Here is a 19,874-nt window from a genome sequence, read left to right on the forward strand (position 1 = left end):
ACCCATAGGCCGCAGCCACGAGGGGTCCCACATGCCAGGCGAAAACCGTGGGATTGCCTTGGCCCTCGCAGAACGGCTATGGCCAAGCTTGGTGGCTCCTCGAAGTTTCTTAACCGGCCGAAACAAGGGATTCTCGTGTCCGGATACCTGTAGTATATGTGGGAAGAGACTTTTAAAAATACTACTGTAATGTCTCAGATTAATTATACAACATCATATGAGAAAGTGAAACAATAGAATAAGTAATAAATTGGATAACTCAGCCAAATAGAATTCCTTGTTTCATATGGCTTGAATTTGCTTATATATGATCACTAAGCTTTCTTATACATCCACCAGTCTTTTCCTTGCAGTTCTAGGGCATATAGTGATAAATTGAGGGTTTACCCCATCAATAAATCATCCAAATTATTACACACGTTTATGTAAATTTCACAACATGATATGATTAATCTGGAATATCATGACAACATCCAAGAGTGTAAACCCTTCTTCTAATAATAGATCGTATTCGGACTAAACACATAGAGTGAGACCAAAATACAAAAACAGAGTGTTTTATGTGACAAGTCAGATGACTATATATGCTGAACGTTTGCACATAAGAATTTTTCTAACCACACACCACACGCATATGTGATTTTATAGATCCAAATATGTCAATTTTCATCATAACTGTAGTTTGCAAGGTTGTGGATGAAAAAAAAAAAGAAGATGAGAAACTAAATAGAAAAACATTTATATCAATGCAGAAGCTTGGAGAAACGTGAAGGCGGCTAGGTACGTACGCACTGCCACGCCCCAAGAATGTGACTTTATGAGAATTGCAGTGCAACTTGGAGACAAGAGGGACGTAAGAAATTGTTCGTCACAGTGTTTCTGGGTTGGAAAAAGTTGCACAAAAAAATGCTAGCTATATGGAAAAAGGAGCAAAAAGATGTGATGGAAATTTTCCGTGTCAGGCTAAGATTTTCTTGTAAATCGATTGGATTTTGCCGCTGGAAAGCCAGAGAATCAATTTTTCTTCGGTGAAAATATCATCCGCAGGGAGAAAGAGGAGCTCAAGCAACGACCCACATCGCTTTCTGTGACACCAGATTAGACGGCGGTGGAGGAAATGAATTGGTATCTGGGTGGAACAACAACACGGCGGTTCAGGTGTTTGTGTTACTGTTCCATATTCGGTCAATTATTCGAAAACACCCCACTGGCAGCCATGTTTTAGCACAAGACTGCCTACTTTGTGATTTTCATTATTTGGGCAGTATAATAGTCTGCAACAAGTCACCAAGTCACTCAATCCCAGCCGTATGATCAGATCAGACGGTGGAAAAAGTGCTGCATGCATGCTCAGTTTATATGTACTTGACGATTGTAGATATATGCAGTAGCTATATATAGCTACTCCATATACTGTTCTTCACGTTGTATAACAGTGTGGCTTTGTGTTCAGCCTTCTTCTGATCAACGACTTTAATTATACCTAATGATATTTGTCATGATGCAACAGTCAAAATTTTATACTCCAAAAGTAAAATTGCACTGCTCCAATATAAACGGAAACATATTGGTGGAATAAAGTTTTTGTAAAGGGTAATATTAAGGAAGATTAAATTTATAGATAAAATTTTGTAAATTAAATGATATAGAAGTTGATAATTGAATTATTATTTAATCGTTGATAAACGTGCTCATTCTTATTAATTGATGATATATTATTTAGTTTGTAAATTTTGTTTACAAATTTAGTCCCCTAGCATTTTTCTTTTGTAATTATTGTAATCACGTTCGTGCATAACATTTAATGTGACGCTACAACATAAAATCAACATGATTACAGTAAGAACAATGTAAGTTAGTGTTATTAGCTATAACCTTACTGTAAGAACAATGGTAAAGTTATTTTAATTCAAATTGAAACAAATCCAATAAATGTCTAGTGAGCTATTGACACACCCTGATCAGAGTTGAGGCATGTTGACCGTCATCCAAATGTGATGTAACCAAAAGTGTAAGTGATGTAAAAAATTGTGAATAAATTAAAACCAAAACTATAACTTATTTAAACTAATAAAGTGAAAGTAGTGGGTAGAACCCATAAAATCCAAATGTTTAGAGCATAGATAACATAAGGGTAATGCAATTGAAACTAGCGAAGTACTTATTAGACAACCGGGAAAAGTTCCTACGTTAATTAGAGATATGTCAGAATCGCCGGGTAATCCTTGTGTGCCACATAGTAGGTCAGCTATCTAGGACCTGGAGGGGCGAAAAAAAAAACAGAATGGTGAGTGTGCAAAAACAAAGATTTCATAAACACATTTATTTTTTGAACATACTAACCATTCGTTGTAAAACATGTATAGTTTCCAAAAAATCATATTACGTATAAGTATGAAAACAATTGTATATCAACAATAATGCTAGAATACGCCAAATCACAATATCTCACAGTAGCATAAAGGAAACAGGTGCTCATCCATCAACGCTAGCACACAAGTTCATGAAGATAATTTATAACATGAACATGACTGGGTGTAATGTATATGTACGCTCTAGTGCTACAATCACGTGAAAACTGGCGATAATCGAGGTCATCTACGAGTCGGAGTTGCCTAATGCAACCTGTACGATAGGACTGTCACCTACTTGGATCCAAGACGAGCATGCGGTGCGAAGGTGAACATACACATGAAAGACTGGCCCTGGCCCCGAGTGAGCACTAACACCCGGTGCAGCAATGATGAGCAGGTAAAATATGTATGAAAATGCCATAACAGTAATATAAATCTCAACCACATAAAACATTTCTAAAATTAAATGAAACATGGCATAATAGGCGTAAAATCAATCTAAAAGCAATAGGGGAAACTATAAAACTTTATATATACATACATACATACATACATACATACATACATACATACATACATATATATATATATACACTCATACGAAAACAAATGCCCACTCACTGATACGTGGTCGGATCGTAGCCTCTGAGCCATGCTTGTCCTTGTACGTCCTCGGGATAATTTTCTCCTATATGTGAAATAACTAAAATAATTAGTTAATTAGTACAACTAAAAGCTAGGAAAAACACCTCCATAGTTTGCTCAAACGAAAGGTTTGAATATATGAAAACATTCTACACGAAGTCACAGACCCGTACGTGTCAAGCACTCGCCGGCCGGAGGCTGGACGTGCCCTCACGCGCCACCTAGCCCACGGCCATAAGTACTCCCACGCACTTGGCAGAGACTGACAGAAGACATGAATATTTCGTCAGAGTTGACAGAATATTCCATTAAATAGTAATGGAGTCTAACGACGTTAGAATATTCCATCAACTTTGATGGAATATTCTCTTTCTTTTCCGGTGAACCTCCGTCGTCTAGTTTCGCTGGAAACTGGAAAAATTTGCTGGTTTCTGGAAAATTTTCAAAATACCATAACTTCTTCATTTTTCAACCATTTTTAACGAAATTTATATGGATTTGAAGCCCGGGAAAGGGAGAATAAGGTTTGACCTCTTAAAAGTCCAAAAGGTGGACGGAAGTGGATCAAAATCCACTCGACTCTCAGTCTTACTTTCGTTATCTCAAACTCGAGGGTCTCCTCGTCGGCTCCACTTCAAAACTAGGCTAATGGTTTCGGAGAGTCACCTAGAAGTTTCCAAAACTCCCAAAACCGTGTGAATTGAATGGAATCTCGTCGAGGAAAACGCCACCTGAGTCGGAGCTCCGAGTTGGAGGTTCAAACCTCAATCATTTCATGATCGGTTGATACGGATGAGTTCGTGAGGTTGAGAGGATCATGATGGTGATAGTTTGAGAGTCGATATGTGAAGTTTGGTGGCGGAGTCTGTGTGTTGGAGAGGGAGGAAGCTCGGGTGAAGGAGAGAGAAAGAGAAAGGTTTTTTGATTGGCTGAGAAGGAGAGAGACAGAGAGGGGCTTGTTGGATTGGTGGAGAGAAGTAAGGATGAGATTTGATTGGTGGGTGAAACAAGTCACATACAAGTTTTTAAAAAGATGGAAGGGATAAGATTTTGTACAATTGAAATCCCACATAATCTAACGCGCCTTATCAAAAACAGTGGTTTTCAAACACTAAATAATTAACACCCACGAGTACAAACCTACATGTTGTTTAAGTACTTTAATTGTGCGTAACTTTTTCATTACCGATCCGATTCGGATCTAATTCGCACTCACACAATTGTAACAACGAGTACTAATTAATTACGATAACGAGACAAATAAATAAAAGCTGAATAAGTACGTCCACGTTAGTTTCCACTTTTGCCAAAAAGGGAATAAACATCAATTCACACACTCGGGAAGAAAATTACATAGAAAATTAGGGACGGGTCGTTACAACTACATTGAAACATTTTTATCATTATTATGAACATTTTGGACACTTTGACGATTATAAAGTAAACATATCTTTCTTATAGTTCGAATGTTGAATGTTAAAGTCACATTATAATACAATTAATTGACTAAACATGAAGGTAGAGAGCACAAAAGTGTAACAATAATGGGTAATTCCATGACCTTTGCTAATAATAAATTACGTCTATGTTGTAACAAGACCTTAGTTCATGATTTAATAATCAACGCTAATAGTGTTATAAACTATTACAACCTCATCATTATTAGGGAATGTTGGATAACAAATGTGATAATATAATGTAACTTTATTAAAACAAAGGTATCAGTATCAGTATCAGTTTTGTTTAAGATAGAACTTCCCAACGGTCAACTAATTAGAATAAGGAAAATTTTATTTGAACACATGTAATATATTTCTACACCTAACTTACTCTTTAAATCTTATGATTTTTAATTAAAGAATTAATATCTCTTTAAATCTAAAATTATTACCTAAATTCCCCTCCCAAACCCAATTAAAATTTTAAATTTATCTTTACACCCATTTAGAAAATCCAAAATTAAATAATTTGGTGAAGTTTCTGCTTGTTTATGAATCTTCCATATACCTAACACTTCTCATTCTTTTTTTCTTGATATTCATGTACCCGTGATTTTATTTGCATATAGGAATATTATATTTTCTTAAGCATAATAAGATGCTTCAAAGGTTGTGTATTCAAAGAAACTCGAAATAAAAAATCTTTTGGGTCCTTTGTCTCCCCTCCCACCTTGAGATCCTTTGAAACAGAGCTTTTAGCCCTTTTGTCTCCTCTTAAAATAAATCTCAAACCAAGTTTTTGATGCAACGAGAAACGAGAAAAGTAGGATTGATAATCGCCAAATCCTAGAACATAAGCTAAAGTCTATCAACGATTCGAAATCCTAAATAGAGAAAACCCTAAAGTTTAATTGATAATAATATGAATGAATGTTGGAATACAAGCTCTGAAAGAAATATTTTTGCCAAAATGGTCTCGAGACTTAAAATACCAACAATAGATCCCTAATTTCTGGAAAACAAGTCTCGAGACTAAAAATCCAAAGATTTGTCAAAATTGATTCTTCTTTGTTTTTTGCTTGTTCACTTACTCTAAAAGTCCACAAACATTAACTTTCGAGATGGTAATGACAAATAATCTTCTAACCTTAGAATTTCTAATTCTCCAATCACTTTTCTTCATTGAACGTTACTTTCTTCTTTTAATCTTATTACATTTCAAACAACTTAATTTCTGGACTACATCAATTTTTCTTCCGGTAAGACTAACTAAACTTAATGGAATAAATTAAAGATTGACCATGTTCAGTACGCCTCTTCTGATTTAGGCCAAATACATAAGAATAACAATAACTTTGATATAGTCAAAAGCGGTCCAATCACTTGGGCTCGATGGGGCACTCGAAACACTCTGAAGTTCCCAAACAAAATAGTTGAACCCCAAATAAAAAAGGGTTACCATTGTTGAGTTTTCTTCACGTATAGCCCACTAAAGAATGGTTCCATGTAAGTGTGCTGAAGCATGTTTCGTTTTATCTACTAATTACATGGATACTTTTATTTTTTTTAAATGCAACATTTATGTTAAACTAAATAAATAATTAAAATGAGACAATATAGATGTTAAATAGTAGTGGCCACTGACTGAAATTTTGACACGAATATGTAAGTTTGTAACACTGTTGCTTAATAGTATAGTATTGACAATCGTAGCTAGCTATCTCTATACAAATGGGAAATAGCCTGTAGTTTTGGTTTGGAAATCCAACGACTACTACTAATTCTAGCGCATGCTTTAGCATTTATTGCTGAATCTTCCTTTTCCAGATTTGTAGGCTTCAGTTTCCCTTCAAATCTTGACATCGATCTTGTCCTATGTGTGGAAACTGGAAAGTTGCTCTATCTTTATCAGAGTAAGATTTTTTCCCTTTCTATTCTTATCCATTGCTCTCACACTTAACTTTTTATCTTATTATTTGTATAAAAAAATTAATATAAAATATTGACGTTATTTAATCGTAATCATTCAAGCAGGAATGAGAAGGAAAGGGAAGAAAGATTAGGAGGGAAAATAATCTTCCTCTATCTTTACCTGCTTCAAATGATTACTGTACTATCTGTGTCGATTAATCTTTTTTATTTACTTTTTCTTGTTTTATTTTTTTCCTCTTGGTCAAGTTTTTCTTGTTTTAATTGATTATTGCAGTAACTATATTTTCCTTTTTAATATATTATTGTGATATAATAAATATTAAGGATGAACTGGTATACAAAAAATGAAAAATGAAATTTGAATTTATATAAGAGGGAGAAATACAGTTGATTTATGCGCAGAGATAAAGCCTATAGGCTAAACTTTTGGAAGAGATCTACATAAGGAATCCATATATAGCCTCCGTCGAGAGTGTCAGCCAATTAGATCAATTAGTTGTACTTGTCAACAGATTTTCTGTAATTTGTCACAGGGATAGATGAATACTGTAGAATTCAAAGAGCAATTTCTCTTGTAACTGCAAAATATTGAATAGAGCATTCAGTTAAAAATTTCTTCCTGAAGGGTTAAGGGTTCTAAAGCTAGCTAAGATAGTCTGTAGATCTTTGGTATTTTTGCAACTTTTCATGGTCAGATTCCACTGACTTTGGTCCATATGCATTCTGTAGAATCTGTTCACAAGATGATTCTCGATTTGATTCTTTAAACAGATCGAATTTTCGCTCTTGGATTCGAACCTAATCCAATGTGTTCTTTTCATAACTTACTCTGCTATCTTTGAGATTTCTGCATATTTTTAAATGTTCAAGTCAGAGTTAATTGAACATGCACATTATTGAATGGCTTCTCTCAAGCCCTCATCTTCAACTAAGCATCATAAATCTCCAGTGTCTGTTTTCTCAGCCCCCAAACATATCCAATCCGATTTCTCTTTGTTTAGACTGAAATTTGTCCTCTGAAAGAAAACCTGTGGTACTCCCTCGAGTTAGTTGAGGTTGTGCTGCTATCTCGGAGTATATTGTTGAGCTTTTATTCTTGTTTCTTTAAATATTGTAGCCAACATAAGAGGACATGATGCTATGTAAGAAATCAATTGTTTGGACACCATGTAGTATTATTGGGCTGGTCACTCTTTTTTTATGCTTTTAGTCAAATAAGATGTAGGTAAGGTAAGAATGTGGTTTGATGTACCAAAGTCAGTCGCTTAATAGGTGAGATTTAGTTGAGTGTGCTTTGGTCTATTGCATAAGCTTGTACCATTAGGGTTAATTGTAGAGAGTGGGGAGATTTTTTTACTGGTGCGAGAAATCGCTTCATCGTCAGGTAATATTTAATCCTTATACTTAATTTAAGGTAGGTCACCTTAATTCCTTCCGTTTGTATTTTATTCATTATCTTTAGTGTTAGTAACAATTCATTAGTTTTGTCTGTGGGTAAGAAAACTGGACCTTATGTTGAAATTCATCATGGTTAGGATCGATTATATGGTCTCTAGTTCATGCTTAGTGCTTAATTAACACATGAAGCATACTTCCGAATCTAATTTATCGTGGTCTTGTGTCTTGCTTTGCTCCCTAATTAACACATGAAGCATACTTCCGAATCTAATATATCGTGGTCATGTGTCTTGCTTTGCTCCCTTAAATAGGTGCCTGTCCTTCGAAGTATTAGATAACTCCTTGAAATCTTGAAACAAGGGACGTATATATATATATATATATATATATATAAAATTTTCAGCATTGTGAATTTTAAAAGTTTGGTTTAATTTGACTCGTTTCTACTTTGGGAAATACTAAATGTACAGATCGAATTAGCATAAACAGAAATTTAATGATTAAATTGGTAGTTCCTATTAATATATTTTTCAACCTTTTATTTTGAATATATGTTTCATATGTATATAGAACATTTAACTACATAGTCTGTGTTAGGAATATATGCAATATTCCTAACAGCCTGCACACTTCTAGTAAATTATTTTAGCATAGTAATGTGCTGATGATATACCACTACAAAAATTACAGAAAATTATTATGTAAGTTTCCAATTCCAGAAGTTATTTCAACGGCCATTACCATCTTGCACAAGTAGCAGTAATATATCTATATACGCATTTACGAATGAGCTAGTCTGTTTTTTAAGTTTAATTTAAGGTTTGGTTGCCTCTTTATTTATTTCTAGAGTTCTTTTATCTTTTTTGGTTTTGGTTAAGCTAGGGTTTGATTGTTTCTGGTGGGAGGTTTGCTGGCTTATTAAAAATGTTGTTTCACTTAATCTCCAGCACCTACAGTTGTTAATCTCGCAGTTGACTTTTTCTGTTGATGATCTGCATTTCTTATATCTTTTCAAATCAAGGATTTATGAAGAGGAAGAAAATGTTATTGAGGACTTAATGTGTTTTGCCAAAAACTCCTGTATGCATGCACAGGTCAGTAGTCCTTGGCACCTTTAAATTTCTGCTTAATTAGCCTTCTTTGAGCAATTTTTCCTTGTCATAAATTTAATATCACAACCATAAAGTTTGATTGTATGACATACGATAGTGTATATATGTACTTAACAGAAAATCAAGTGATGAAATATCCAATATTTGCTTGATTTAGTTCAAACTGAATTTGATGGCATTTGTTGACCCAAAATTTTGCTTTTGATGACATATAAGATTAAGATAGCTTGGGCTTGAGCTTGAGATTAACTGCACTATTGTTCATTAGTCCATTCCAACATGATCTTGTACATGGATACATGACCAAATGTGAAAGCTTATCTAATTATGTTTTATCGTACTTCACTAGCTTTGGTGTTCCTTGTCAACATTTTCGTTTTCATGGTAGGCAACTCTCTAAAATAGTTCTGTTAAACAAGTGTCCACAACGATTCCAACTTAAGTTTGTTTTAGTTTAAGTTCAAATGTTTGTAATCATAGTATTTGTGGATATCAGTATTTGTACATTATCTTTTTCATTCATATTTTCTTTTGGTTGATTATGAATCATCTATTTGTCTAGTTCATTATTTCACTAATAATGTCGTAAAAAACCATTCGATTAGAAATCATTTAACCTTGTTCGATTAATAATGTTGTAAAAAATTAAGTGTTTAATTTAATGACATTGTTCGTCTATTTTATTGAATAAATGATAGATGACTAAAGATTATGGATTTGGTTGACTCTATCAAGTTGGTTTTTAAAGGTGCGCCAAAAATATAAAAAATTCTGATTACCCACAACATTTACGGCGCGTTTATTAATCCGTAATCAAATTGAGAGGAATTGAATTAAAGAGGAATTTGATTGAGGAGAAATTGAAATGATGTGGAATCAGAATCGGATTCCTATTGAAGTTGTTTACTAAAACAGTATGGAATCGGAGTAGGAATGATGTTGAGTCCATATAAGTTGTTTACTAATTCACTTCAATCGGAATGAAAACTCGGTTGATTACTATTTACTATATTGCCTTGACATAAATAAATTATTTTCACACTAATTAATTTAATGAAATTCTTAATTAAATTTATATAATAAAATTCATCTATGTAAAAATATATAAATATGTTTTATTTATTTATTAAAAATGACAGGAATGATGTTGAATCCATATAAATTGTTTACTAATTCACTTCAATTGAAATGAAAACTAGGTTGATTACTAAATTGCCCTTACATAAATAAATTATTTTCATACTAATTAATTGAATTAAATTTATATAATCAAATTCATCTATATAAAAATATATAAATAGGTTTTATTTATTTATTAAAAGATGGCATAATGAGTGTCAAATGAAGGACAATGTTGAGATAATTAGAAACAAGTGATGGCATAATTAGTAAATAAAATCCATTCCGGATTCCTCAAGTCACAAGGAATCGAAATACCCCCCTTATGTAGGGAGTCCAATTCCTCCAAAATTAGGAGTTGGATTCCTTAATACGTGTGGACCCCACATGTATTTTGATTTCCAAGATTACGTAAATAAAGGTGTATGGCGTAATCGGAATCCAATTCCATAAATTGATTCCAATTACGGGTACGTAAACGTGCCATTAAAGATTAAAAATTTGAAAGGTGGGCAAAAAGGTCCAACAGTAAAATTACTAGCATTCCTCATAGCAGAAAAAAAAAAGGGCCAGCAGTGGTAGTGCCATTATTTGTTGCACTAGCACTTATAATGGGTTAGACGGCAAATCCCAAATGAAGTGTCAGTTCTCCTCAGTCCGAAAATGGACCTGATTGGGTGTTTCCCACTTCTACAGTTGGTCCAACCACTCAAAGACAAGCTCCTTCTGCCTTTCACCAGTTGGGGTTTTCAGGTTTAATTTTGCTTTTTCTTTCTCCCAACTAGGGTTTCTCAGGCGTCTCAGGCGCTTCTGTTAGGGTTTCTCAGCGTTTAGGTTGGACGAATTTTAATTTTCTTTTCTCCTCCCCCTCCCTCCATCTCTCTCTCTCTCTCTCTCTCTCTCAGATCGATGTTGGAAGAGGAAATTCTTGATTAATATTATGATTCCCCCCCCCGGGTTTTTGGGAATCTCATCCTAATTTTGTAGATCTTAGTTTTTCTTTTGTATTTTTTTGTTTATTTTGTTTTTGTGTGGCTCTGCATCAACTTCAAGGGAGAGCACAGAAGGTGAGAGTTTACATGCTCAAAATTAGAAATATGACATGCTTCCTTTTAGGGTTTGTTGATTTGCCTTTTTCCACTTTGAAAAATAATATAAAATAAGGAGATGTTGAGGGAATAGATTTTGTGGCCGGATCAATGCTATGAACAACTTCTTGTATCCGGTATTCCTGGGTTCCTCCGCACATCTTTTTCTGTTTTGGCTTTTGTCTAATTTCTTCAAGAATCTCTCTGTTGGGGTGTCCGGCGTTAGCCGTGTAAAATACAAGATCTGGGATATGTGTGGCTTTGTTATCCCTTACCAATAATGTTTTGTTTTGATAATCTTTTATAGTTGTCGATATCAGATCAGATCGAAGTTTACAGGGTTTTGATATAATTAATTATATTTTTTGGGCAATAATTAATCAGATCTGTAAGTGTTCTTATTTTCTTATATCATATTAACCTTTTTCTTTTATGTGAAATAAATACTCTATATATCTATACGTATGTATATATACGTACGTGTGGTATCTATTTTTTCACTTGAAATTAACCTGTGGAATCTAGTTAAATTTACTCCAACTTTTGGAGGAAATTTAAGTTTTAAATTCTAAACTTACTTCAACTCACTACACTTTTTGTGCCAAATGTGAATTTTAACTAAAAACTCATTTTTATGACAAATTCAGTACAGTATTTCCCTAACTTAGTGGGCTGACTCATCAAGTGTATTTTTTGTGGTTTTATATTTATAAATTTATTGAATTTAATGATTAAAATATAATAGGATCAAATTTAACGGTTTAAATTTAAAATCAATGTTTAAATAATTAAAAAATAAGTTTTTTATTTGTTTCATATTTTTTATAGTATTTCATAAGTTTTATGATGTTATTTTAGTAATTTTTTAATATTTATGAAAATTTAAATATTTTTAGATTAAAATATTTATAAAATTAAATTAAGATAATTTATATAATTGTTTTTATAAAAAAAATTACTTAAAAAAGTGGTTTAAATTTATTTTTTAATAATCTCGGATTAAAAACTTAACCTAAAAGAGTTAGAACAAAAAAAATATTTTTGGGTTAAAATCTAAAGTTTTTAGATTTTAATTCAAGGATTGAAGATGTTCCAACGGTCCTAGGGTGCTTTTTACCATTCTTTATTTTTTATTTTGTTAAAAAAAAAAGCATCGGTCTGTTCTAAACAAAATTTAAAAAGAATCTAAATAGCGTGTAAGATTTCTGGGTTAGGCGAAAGGTGCAATCGCCAGTTAAATCCGGAACTTTGCAGTTTTCTATCTGCCATCTTTCCCTTTAGTCCGACTAAAAAACATTACAAGGCTCAATCTTTTGCTTATGGGGAACTAAACTTAAAAAAAAATTATAATAAACTTACCTGAAAATCCTGCTTTCTAGGTTCTTGCAGTTTCTTCTTTTTACCATTCTTATTGCAGCTGTATTATGATTCCTTTTTCTTTAGGAGAAGTATGAATTGATGGCCATTGTCATGCATGGAATGGAATCATCTGAACTTAAGACGAAAAAAAGAAAACCAAAATCCAGCATTGTGCAATATATCGGCCGGTATGGAGGAATAGGGTTTCGTTGAATAGGCCAATTGAAGAAATAATTCAATTTTTTGTGAACTTAAGAATGCACAAACTCGGTGAGACTTGCGAGTTGCGTAGATACTCTTAGACATTTAATTAGGAAAAGAAAGAAAACATTAACTAAAAAGACGGAAAAGGGAAAAACAAAAAGGTGTTTTAACGAAACATTTTTTGTACTGTTTATTCTTTTAACAAAAATGACATTTTTACTTTAAAAAGTTATTTGTGGTATTATTCATTTATAACATATTTTTATATTTTTTAATTAAAATTCAAAATTTTCAAATATTTTTTATTAATTTTACTAAAATTGTGACTAAACCACACATCCGATGCATTCTAACTCGTGTACTTTTAGCCAGTCTTAGCCGGATTTACCATATCGCACTATCGCCTCTAGACCGCTTATGTATAGCATGTTACCCTCTTTTCTGTGTTTACTTTTGACTTGCAAGACATCTGAAATATTTTCATGACAAATCTGCCATCCACTATTTTGGCACTTTCAATTTTTTATTAGAATTTTCAAGATAGGACGAATCGTAAAATCCAAATGGAACGTACGGTTATTGAATTTTTCTTATTCGCTCCTTTCGGAATTTCGTCATTGAACCATTAGTTCTGTCTTGCTCACCGTTTCCAACTTTTTTGTAATTCGTTTTAAATTAAACTTAGTAAAGTTACACAACCATGCCACCATAACCTGTAAAAGTTAAAAATGAAATTGGGAACTTAGGAGAGGAGCAGAGGACACTTTTTCGATGTATATATATATTTTAAATTAGATTAATATGGAAAATTTTGTATTGCACTTGTTATTGTGAAGAGAAAGAAGTACTCCAAAAATCTTCGATTTACCAATCATACTGCTGAGGTTCTCTGAAAAAAAAAATGTCTTGCCTTATATCCAAAATTTAATTAGAGTCATTGATCAAATATGATGCTAAACTTCACGGATAAACTTAAATGTAAATATAAAGGTAATTAGCAAACAGCAAGTCCAACTTCATATCACAATCACCACCTTCCACACCGCACATTCTGATCGAAAAAGACTCGGAAGTATTGGATAGTATGATGTGTTGCATCATGTAATATTTTACATAAATTTGAAGCCGCAATCTTCCACATAATATCCATACTATTTGGAAAGAGAGTTTTCTTGTTGTTTTCAGTGCTATTATACAATAAATTATGGAGGAAAAAAAAAACGTATTCCTATGGAAGCAAGTACGTACTGAGACATGTTTCCTACCACCAAAAGAGTAATTTGTTTTATGAACCATATATGATAGCTTCCGGTGGATATTGCTCTAATGGTTAAGAGAAGTGGTGAATTGTCTTAGTGGTTAGGGCAATTTCTCTTCAACCCACGGCTCCCAAGTTTAAACCCTCTCACTCCTCCTTAGTGTAGATTAATGTATAAATTCGCTTGTAATAATATATATACGTGTGTGTGTGTATGATAAGGAATTTACTAATTAAAACTTTGAAAACATATCTAAGTTAAACATTATGAACTTTACCCTCAGGTAAATGTAGTTACCTCAAATCCAAAGGATAATAATTCACTAAAAAATTTGAAGTGTTTATCCAAATAAAGTTGCAAACCCTCAAATTCCTATATGTGATTGTGATTGTGTAAATATATATATTTACATACATATATATACATGCTAGATAATAAATAAACATTAATAACCTTCCATCCGATTAAATTGACTTTCAAGGATTTCTATTTACTTTCCTATTTTCTTATTTATCTTCCCCCAACTATCACCTGCAGTCAGCTTAAAGAATTAAAGGAGAGGGTGCAATTTACCTAAAGAGCGAGGCTAAGACCCGAAGGGTGGTTTTCAAGTTTGAGTTTACACAACTCAACTAATAAACAGTAACTTTTTTCTTGTATTTTTACTCTTAATGGTATGTATGGAACAATTCACCAATGTATATATGTACTTGACTCGCTAATTAAATTGGAAGGTTATTTGTTGTCAATGGTTAGATGAGATACGTAATTCTTTCATGCATGCTCACTCACACAGAAAAAAGAAAGATTAAATTTAGCAGTAGCTTTACAAACGAGAAAAATGCATACATTACACATTTTACTCGACACTAATATTATAGGATGGAATTATGTAATAGCTTATTGCTTTTTTCAGTGTTGATAGCTTATTTAACTTCTAAAAAATGTAATATGGGTTATATTCTGTGGTCTTTGCCTGCTATGCTATAAGAACCTGCACTATAACTGTTATGAAATTAAATATATGATTTCATAGCTATTAATTAATCCAAGTTCATTACACATGTTTAAACAAATCAATTTCTATCATGATATTACTACTTATATATGTAACTGGAGTCTAGTAGGCATGATAACATTTTCTTGTATCGTTTTTTTTTATCTAATAATTTTTTGTCAAAAAAAAAGAATTTGGAATCTCTAACAAAGTAATTATAGGATATTAGAATTTAATTTTATTAGTCCTTATGCATTTTCCCCTACACAAAATTCCATATGTACATGATACCTGCATTGTCTTCCATTCATAATTTATGACATGATGATGAAAGCACTGTTTATAATATCGAACTACATGGAAAGAGATCCATATTTATGTAAATATTAATGGATATATCAATATTTATATCGGTTGTCTTCGACGGAAATTATAAAAATTTGTTATATCAACTTATTCAAATTTAATTGAAATTCAAAAAAAAAATCAAAATCAAAAGTTTAAAATCTGCAATGGATTCAAGCAAATTTTCTGTAATGAATCGATAAATATCATTGATATTTTTTTTATTTTTCTCTATCTCACTTTTGTAGGGTGAAGTTTTCAATTCAACTCCTCTTCTATATCGATCATTGATTTTTCAGATATTTGACAATTTTGTAGATATTTTAGACATTACATAAAAGTGATGAAGTGAAGGATCATTTGTCTGTTGATATTTCTCTCCTCATCAGGCCTCAATGGACTTTTGGAAGCATGCATGCATATGACTTGAATTTGGGAATTAGTGGATCACTCAAGGGTCTATTCAATCACTTCTAAAAAGATAAGCTGATTAATAGCCAGAATTTATTGACTGGTATGCACTTAGTTCAACTACATATGGATATTGCATATTATATGCATGAGAAGTGACCCTAAACCTTACTAAAAAAAATTAGGGCTTGGAGGAAAAAAAAAAAGCATATAGACATATTCATCAAGTGGAAAATCATATGTTGTTGTGGACTTTTATTTAATTATTTTTTGAATATATGCCCTGAATACTAAGCCTTGTACCAAAAAAAAAAATGAAGTAGGATTCTCTTCCCTTCTATTTAAACTGTCACGGTTAAGCCAAATTAACATCTTATATTAATTTTTTATAGAAAGAAAAAGACAAAATAGATAATGTGAAAGGATGAGATGAAATGGGATGAAAATAGGAGGGGAGAGAATCCTAGTCCAAAAAAAGTTGTGCTGGATACAAATGTTACATCAGCATAAAATCATAAGGAAGGAAGCTATTGTAGAGTTCAAACCGAAAAATTTCCATAGTGCAAAGGATGTAGATATAAATCATTAATTTACATATACTAGTTTAGAGGGAAAGTGCACAACGATTGAAAATTAAGATACTTAATTTGCTATATTACATTATTCCAAACAGAATAAACATGTACACGAATTACTGATCAGAAGGTTTTTCAGGCACTTGTAATTGAGATTTAATGATTCAAGAGAGAAAATTTCCGCTTAGAATAGATTATGAGTATTGTTGTCGACCTCCCATGGTTTGCCAAAGAATTGAAAGTCTGCAAACTGTTGGTGCTGCAAATTAAGAGTTATGTGGCGTTGTCAGAAGTAGCCATAGCAAATACTAACTATCTTAGGTTCTAAAAGACGTTAGGCGCTAGTCGGGTCAGCGAGATGAGGTCTAGCGTCTAAGCGAACTAAACGAATTTAAGTAAATCTATTATATTTCGTGTAAATAAGTGTGTTTATACTTAATATATATAATTTCATCATAAATTATAAAATAGAATAACATATATATTATAAAGTATTGAAATATAATGAAAATATAAGGTACAAACATATAGTGTGCTCATTGAAGTATTTAACAAATCTCTTACAATTTATTAAAAAAAATTAATACAAATTGAAAGTTATTTATTTTCTGTTTAAGTGAATCGTAGCCTAATCAGGTGCCTAGATGGGTCTGTACGGACTAGACGGACTGGACGAATGCCCTTTCTTAATTTTCAATCCCTTGGGCATTAATTGGGACGATAACCCCAGCCTAGCGCTTGGGCATGGATTTTTAGAATAATGATCGTACCTCAATCGACAATACTTGATGCGCATTTGTTATAGCATCCACAATATGTCGATTGAGTACGGTTTTTTCTCTCATAATTTTCAGACATTTTATAATTTGTTGTGAAAATATATACATTAGAGAAGTTGAAACTTGGTGGTGGAAGTTACCTCTTGGGAAATTCCAGTGTTTTGCTGGAGACGAGTGAAAACCGGAGGAGGACTCCACTTTCCCAGTACCACCATAGCATCATGAGTAGTACCATGATCAACAACCATGTCTTGAATATTTCCGGCTTGGGGGCTGCTTAATGGTTCTTCAACCTCATCAGGGTAATCTCGCAGCACCGCCCTTGAATTGGGCTGATCATTAGTAGTACTGTTCATATTGTTGTTGTGAGCTGGTGATTCTTCCTCAGTTTCAAATGGGTTCCAAGAACTCAAACGGCTTGAATTTGCCTGATCATTACTAGGCTTCTTTGACCTCTGCATCTTTTCTCTTGTTCTTTCCCTCGCCCTTGCCCTTGCCTTTTCCCTCGAAGCCTTTGCAAGAGGGTGAAATGCGCTCTTCCTTGATTGCCTGTGGACAATCTTTCTCTCTTTGGCCGAGGGTTTGATCCCGCGGCTTCTTACTTTACCATTAATACTAATGTTAACGTTTGTTGGAGCCTCATCGACGCCGGATAGCACTTCGCACGACTCCGAAGTAGCTGGAGATGTGGATTTTGCACATCTCACCATGTGTTTGTAGTTGAATTGTCGATGATGATCTCTTGATAGTTTCTTAATTGCAGGTTCCGACTGAATGAGCAACCACTCCACGGTTTTGCTGGGCTTGTCAAACCCCAACGCGTCTTGCAAGCCAAAGAACTTAAGGGCAACTTCGAGGGACAATCTCATCCTGCGGTCCCTGGGGCCTCGGGCAGTGTTGATCTTGCTGTGGCGATCTCTCTTGCTAGTCCTCTTTCTCGGGATCTGCGGCTGATCATCCATGTTCATGCGATGGCCCTTTTTGTTGGAATCCCAATCCACCATTTTTCTATTAACACTAGTAGTAGTGGTCTTCTGATGATCATTGCCTACTACGGTGTTGTCATCAGCGGCAGCAGCAGCAGCAGCTTCCTTCATAAAATAAAGTGGTTCTTGAGACTCGTGAATTGAAAGCTCAATATGGTCAGGTTCTTGGTGATGGTGTTGCTGATCAAAGAGTAAAACGTCGTCGTCTTCAAACGGAGAGGGGAAGTAGAGCAAAGAAAAGGGAAGGTGATGATTTTGTTGATGAAGGTTTTCTTCTCCTCCTTCTTGTTGCCTGGAGTTGGGATTGGGGTTGAGAATAGTAAGGGAATTGGCAGTTAATGTAGAATTGTCATGGTAAGATGGCCAGCTATGGAAAATTGATTGATCGACATGAGGATAAGACACGGGTACTAATTCGTTAAGATTGTTGTTGTGTGAGGGAAACATGTTATATCTCCCTCTTAGACTCTTAGCTTGTTTGGTTGCTTTCAATTTCCAAATTAACCCTAGCTAGCTACCATCTATAGTGTACAATTTGTACTCTTGGTGATATCGGCCTACTGATTGTTTGGACTGAAATTAGGCGTTGGGCCTGGCTTACGCTTTGAGAACGACTTGATGATGAAGCCATTGCCATTGAATGAGATTTCAGTGCACTTGTTTTTCACCTTTCCTGCAGAAGTAGTAAGAGAAATTATAGGAGGACAGCTTTGAGAAAGACAGCCGTGTGTTACTGTATTTACGGCCAGCTGAGCGCTTGAGAAAGACAGCTGCTGCCTGCAGTGCCTCAGATTACCTATATATATATACTTATAATTCATATGTGTATATATATTTATTAGTAATATGAATATGTACACCTTTAACTATATGTGCTGTATTTATTTGGTTTCCTTTTGTGTTTGCCCGAGAGAGAGAAAAGGTTATAGCTAGCTAGAAAAAGACATAGACAGAGAGAGAGATCGTACATTTACCATCGATCGTCATGCTTAGGAGATAGAGAGGTTGAGAAAGACAGCACAGCAAGAACACCATATGTCCATAGGGGGTTGAATACTTGAATCACAGAGCGAGCGAGCAAGAGAGAGAGAGAAGCTATTAAGGAACTAGTCAGGTAAAGAAGCAAAGGAGGTAGGGGCAATTTATTGCAGAGACAAGGAGCTATCTTTTTCTTAGTCTTTTCATCAAAAAGTTGGTTCTACACTTTAGAATATAATGTGTGGAAGGAAGTGAGTGGATAGGAAAACACCTGGTACTACTTTTATAAGAGATTTTTTAATGTGTCAAAAACACGTATCTAAACATCACATATAATCGAAAGAAAATCTTTTTTAAGCGTTCATTTTATTATATATATATAATGATATGTGATTTTCCACCTTAAACTCCGGGCACACAGAAAAATCTTTCTATTTGCCCCACCTCTTCACGTGGTTTGCAGGTTGCCTGGTATAGATTCATTCAAAAGAAAACTTGATATAAGTCCAAGTTCTTAGGTATTACTGGATTTGTTGACTTAGGTTTTTTTCTCATATTTTTATTAAATTATGATAAATGCCATCTTTTATTTATAAGTTTATCTTTTACTCAATTTAAGGATTAAATATAAGAATTAATTATTGTTTCTTCCTTTTCCTTCTCCTAATTTGTATCTCAATTTTTTCTTTTACCTCCATCACAAGTGAATTGTGTTAACTAATTTATGTTGTAGGTACTATATTATATAAACATGTATACTAGTATGAATTTATAAACCTTTGGAAGATGAAATTTCTTTGAACTATTTTCATGGATCATAGGTAGATTAATTTTTAGTTATTTTCATTGATGCCTCTATCATATGTTAACTGTATTTTATCAACCTATGGTACA

General features: G+C 33.5%; 1 protein-coding gene across 2 annotated transcripts; it reads right to left on the reverse strand.

Moving 5' to 3' along the window:
- Window positions 1-16,220: 16,220 nt before the first annotated feature.
- Window positions 16,221-19,130, reverse strand: LOC126625215 (transcription factor TCP18-like). Of its 2 annotated transcripts, none has more exons than XM_050294301.1 (3): window positions 18,971-19,130; window positions 17,157-18,675; window positions 16,221-16,496 (listed from the first exon to the last, which is right to left on the reverse strand). In XM_050294301.1, exons 2-3 carry the CDS (start codon window positions 18,447-18,449, stop codon window positions 16,422-16,424), a joined length of 1,368 nt encoding a protein of 455 aa, XP_050150258.1. In that variant the 5' UTR covers window positions 18,450-18,675; window positions 18,971-19,130; the 3' UTR covers window positions 16,221-16,421. The 2 variants fall into 2 exon arrangements, with proteins under 2 accessions (XP_050150258.1, XP_050150260.1); XM_050294303.1 differs by having other exon boundaries at window positions 18,977-19,127.
- Between the last annotated feature and the right edge of the window lie 744 nt (window positions 19,131-19,874).

The sequence above is a fragment of the Malus sylvestris genome, chromosome 6, assembly GCF_916048215.2.
Source record: "Malus sylvestris chromosome 6, drMalSylv7.2, whole genome shotgun sequence".
Lineage (NCBI taxonomy): Eukaryota > Viridiplantae > Streptophyta > Magnoliopsida > Rosales > Rosaceae > Malus > Malus sylvestris.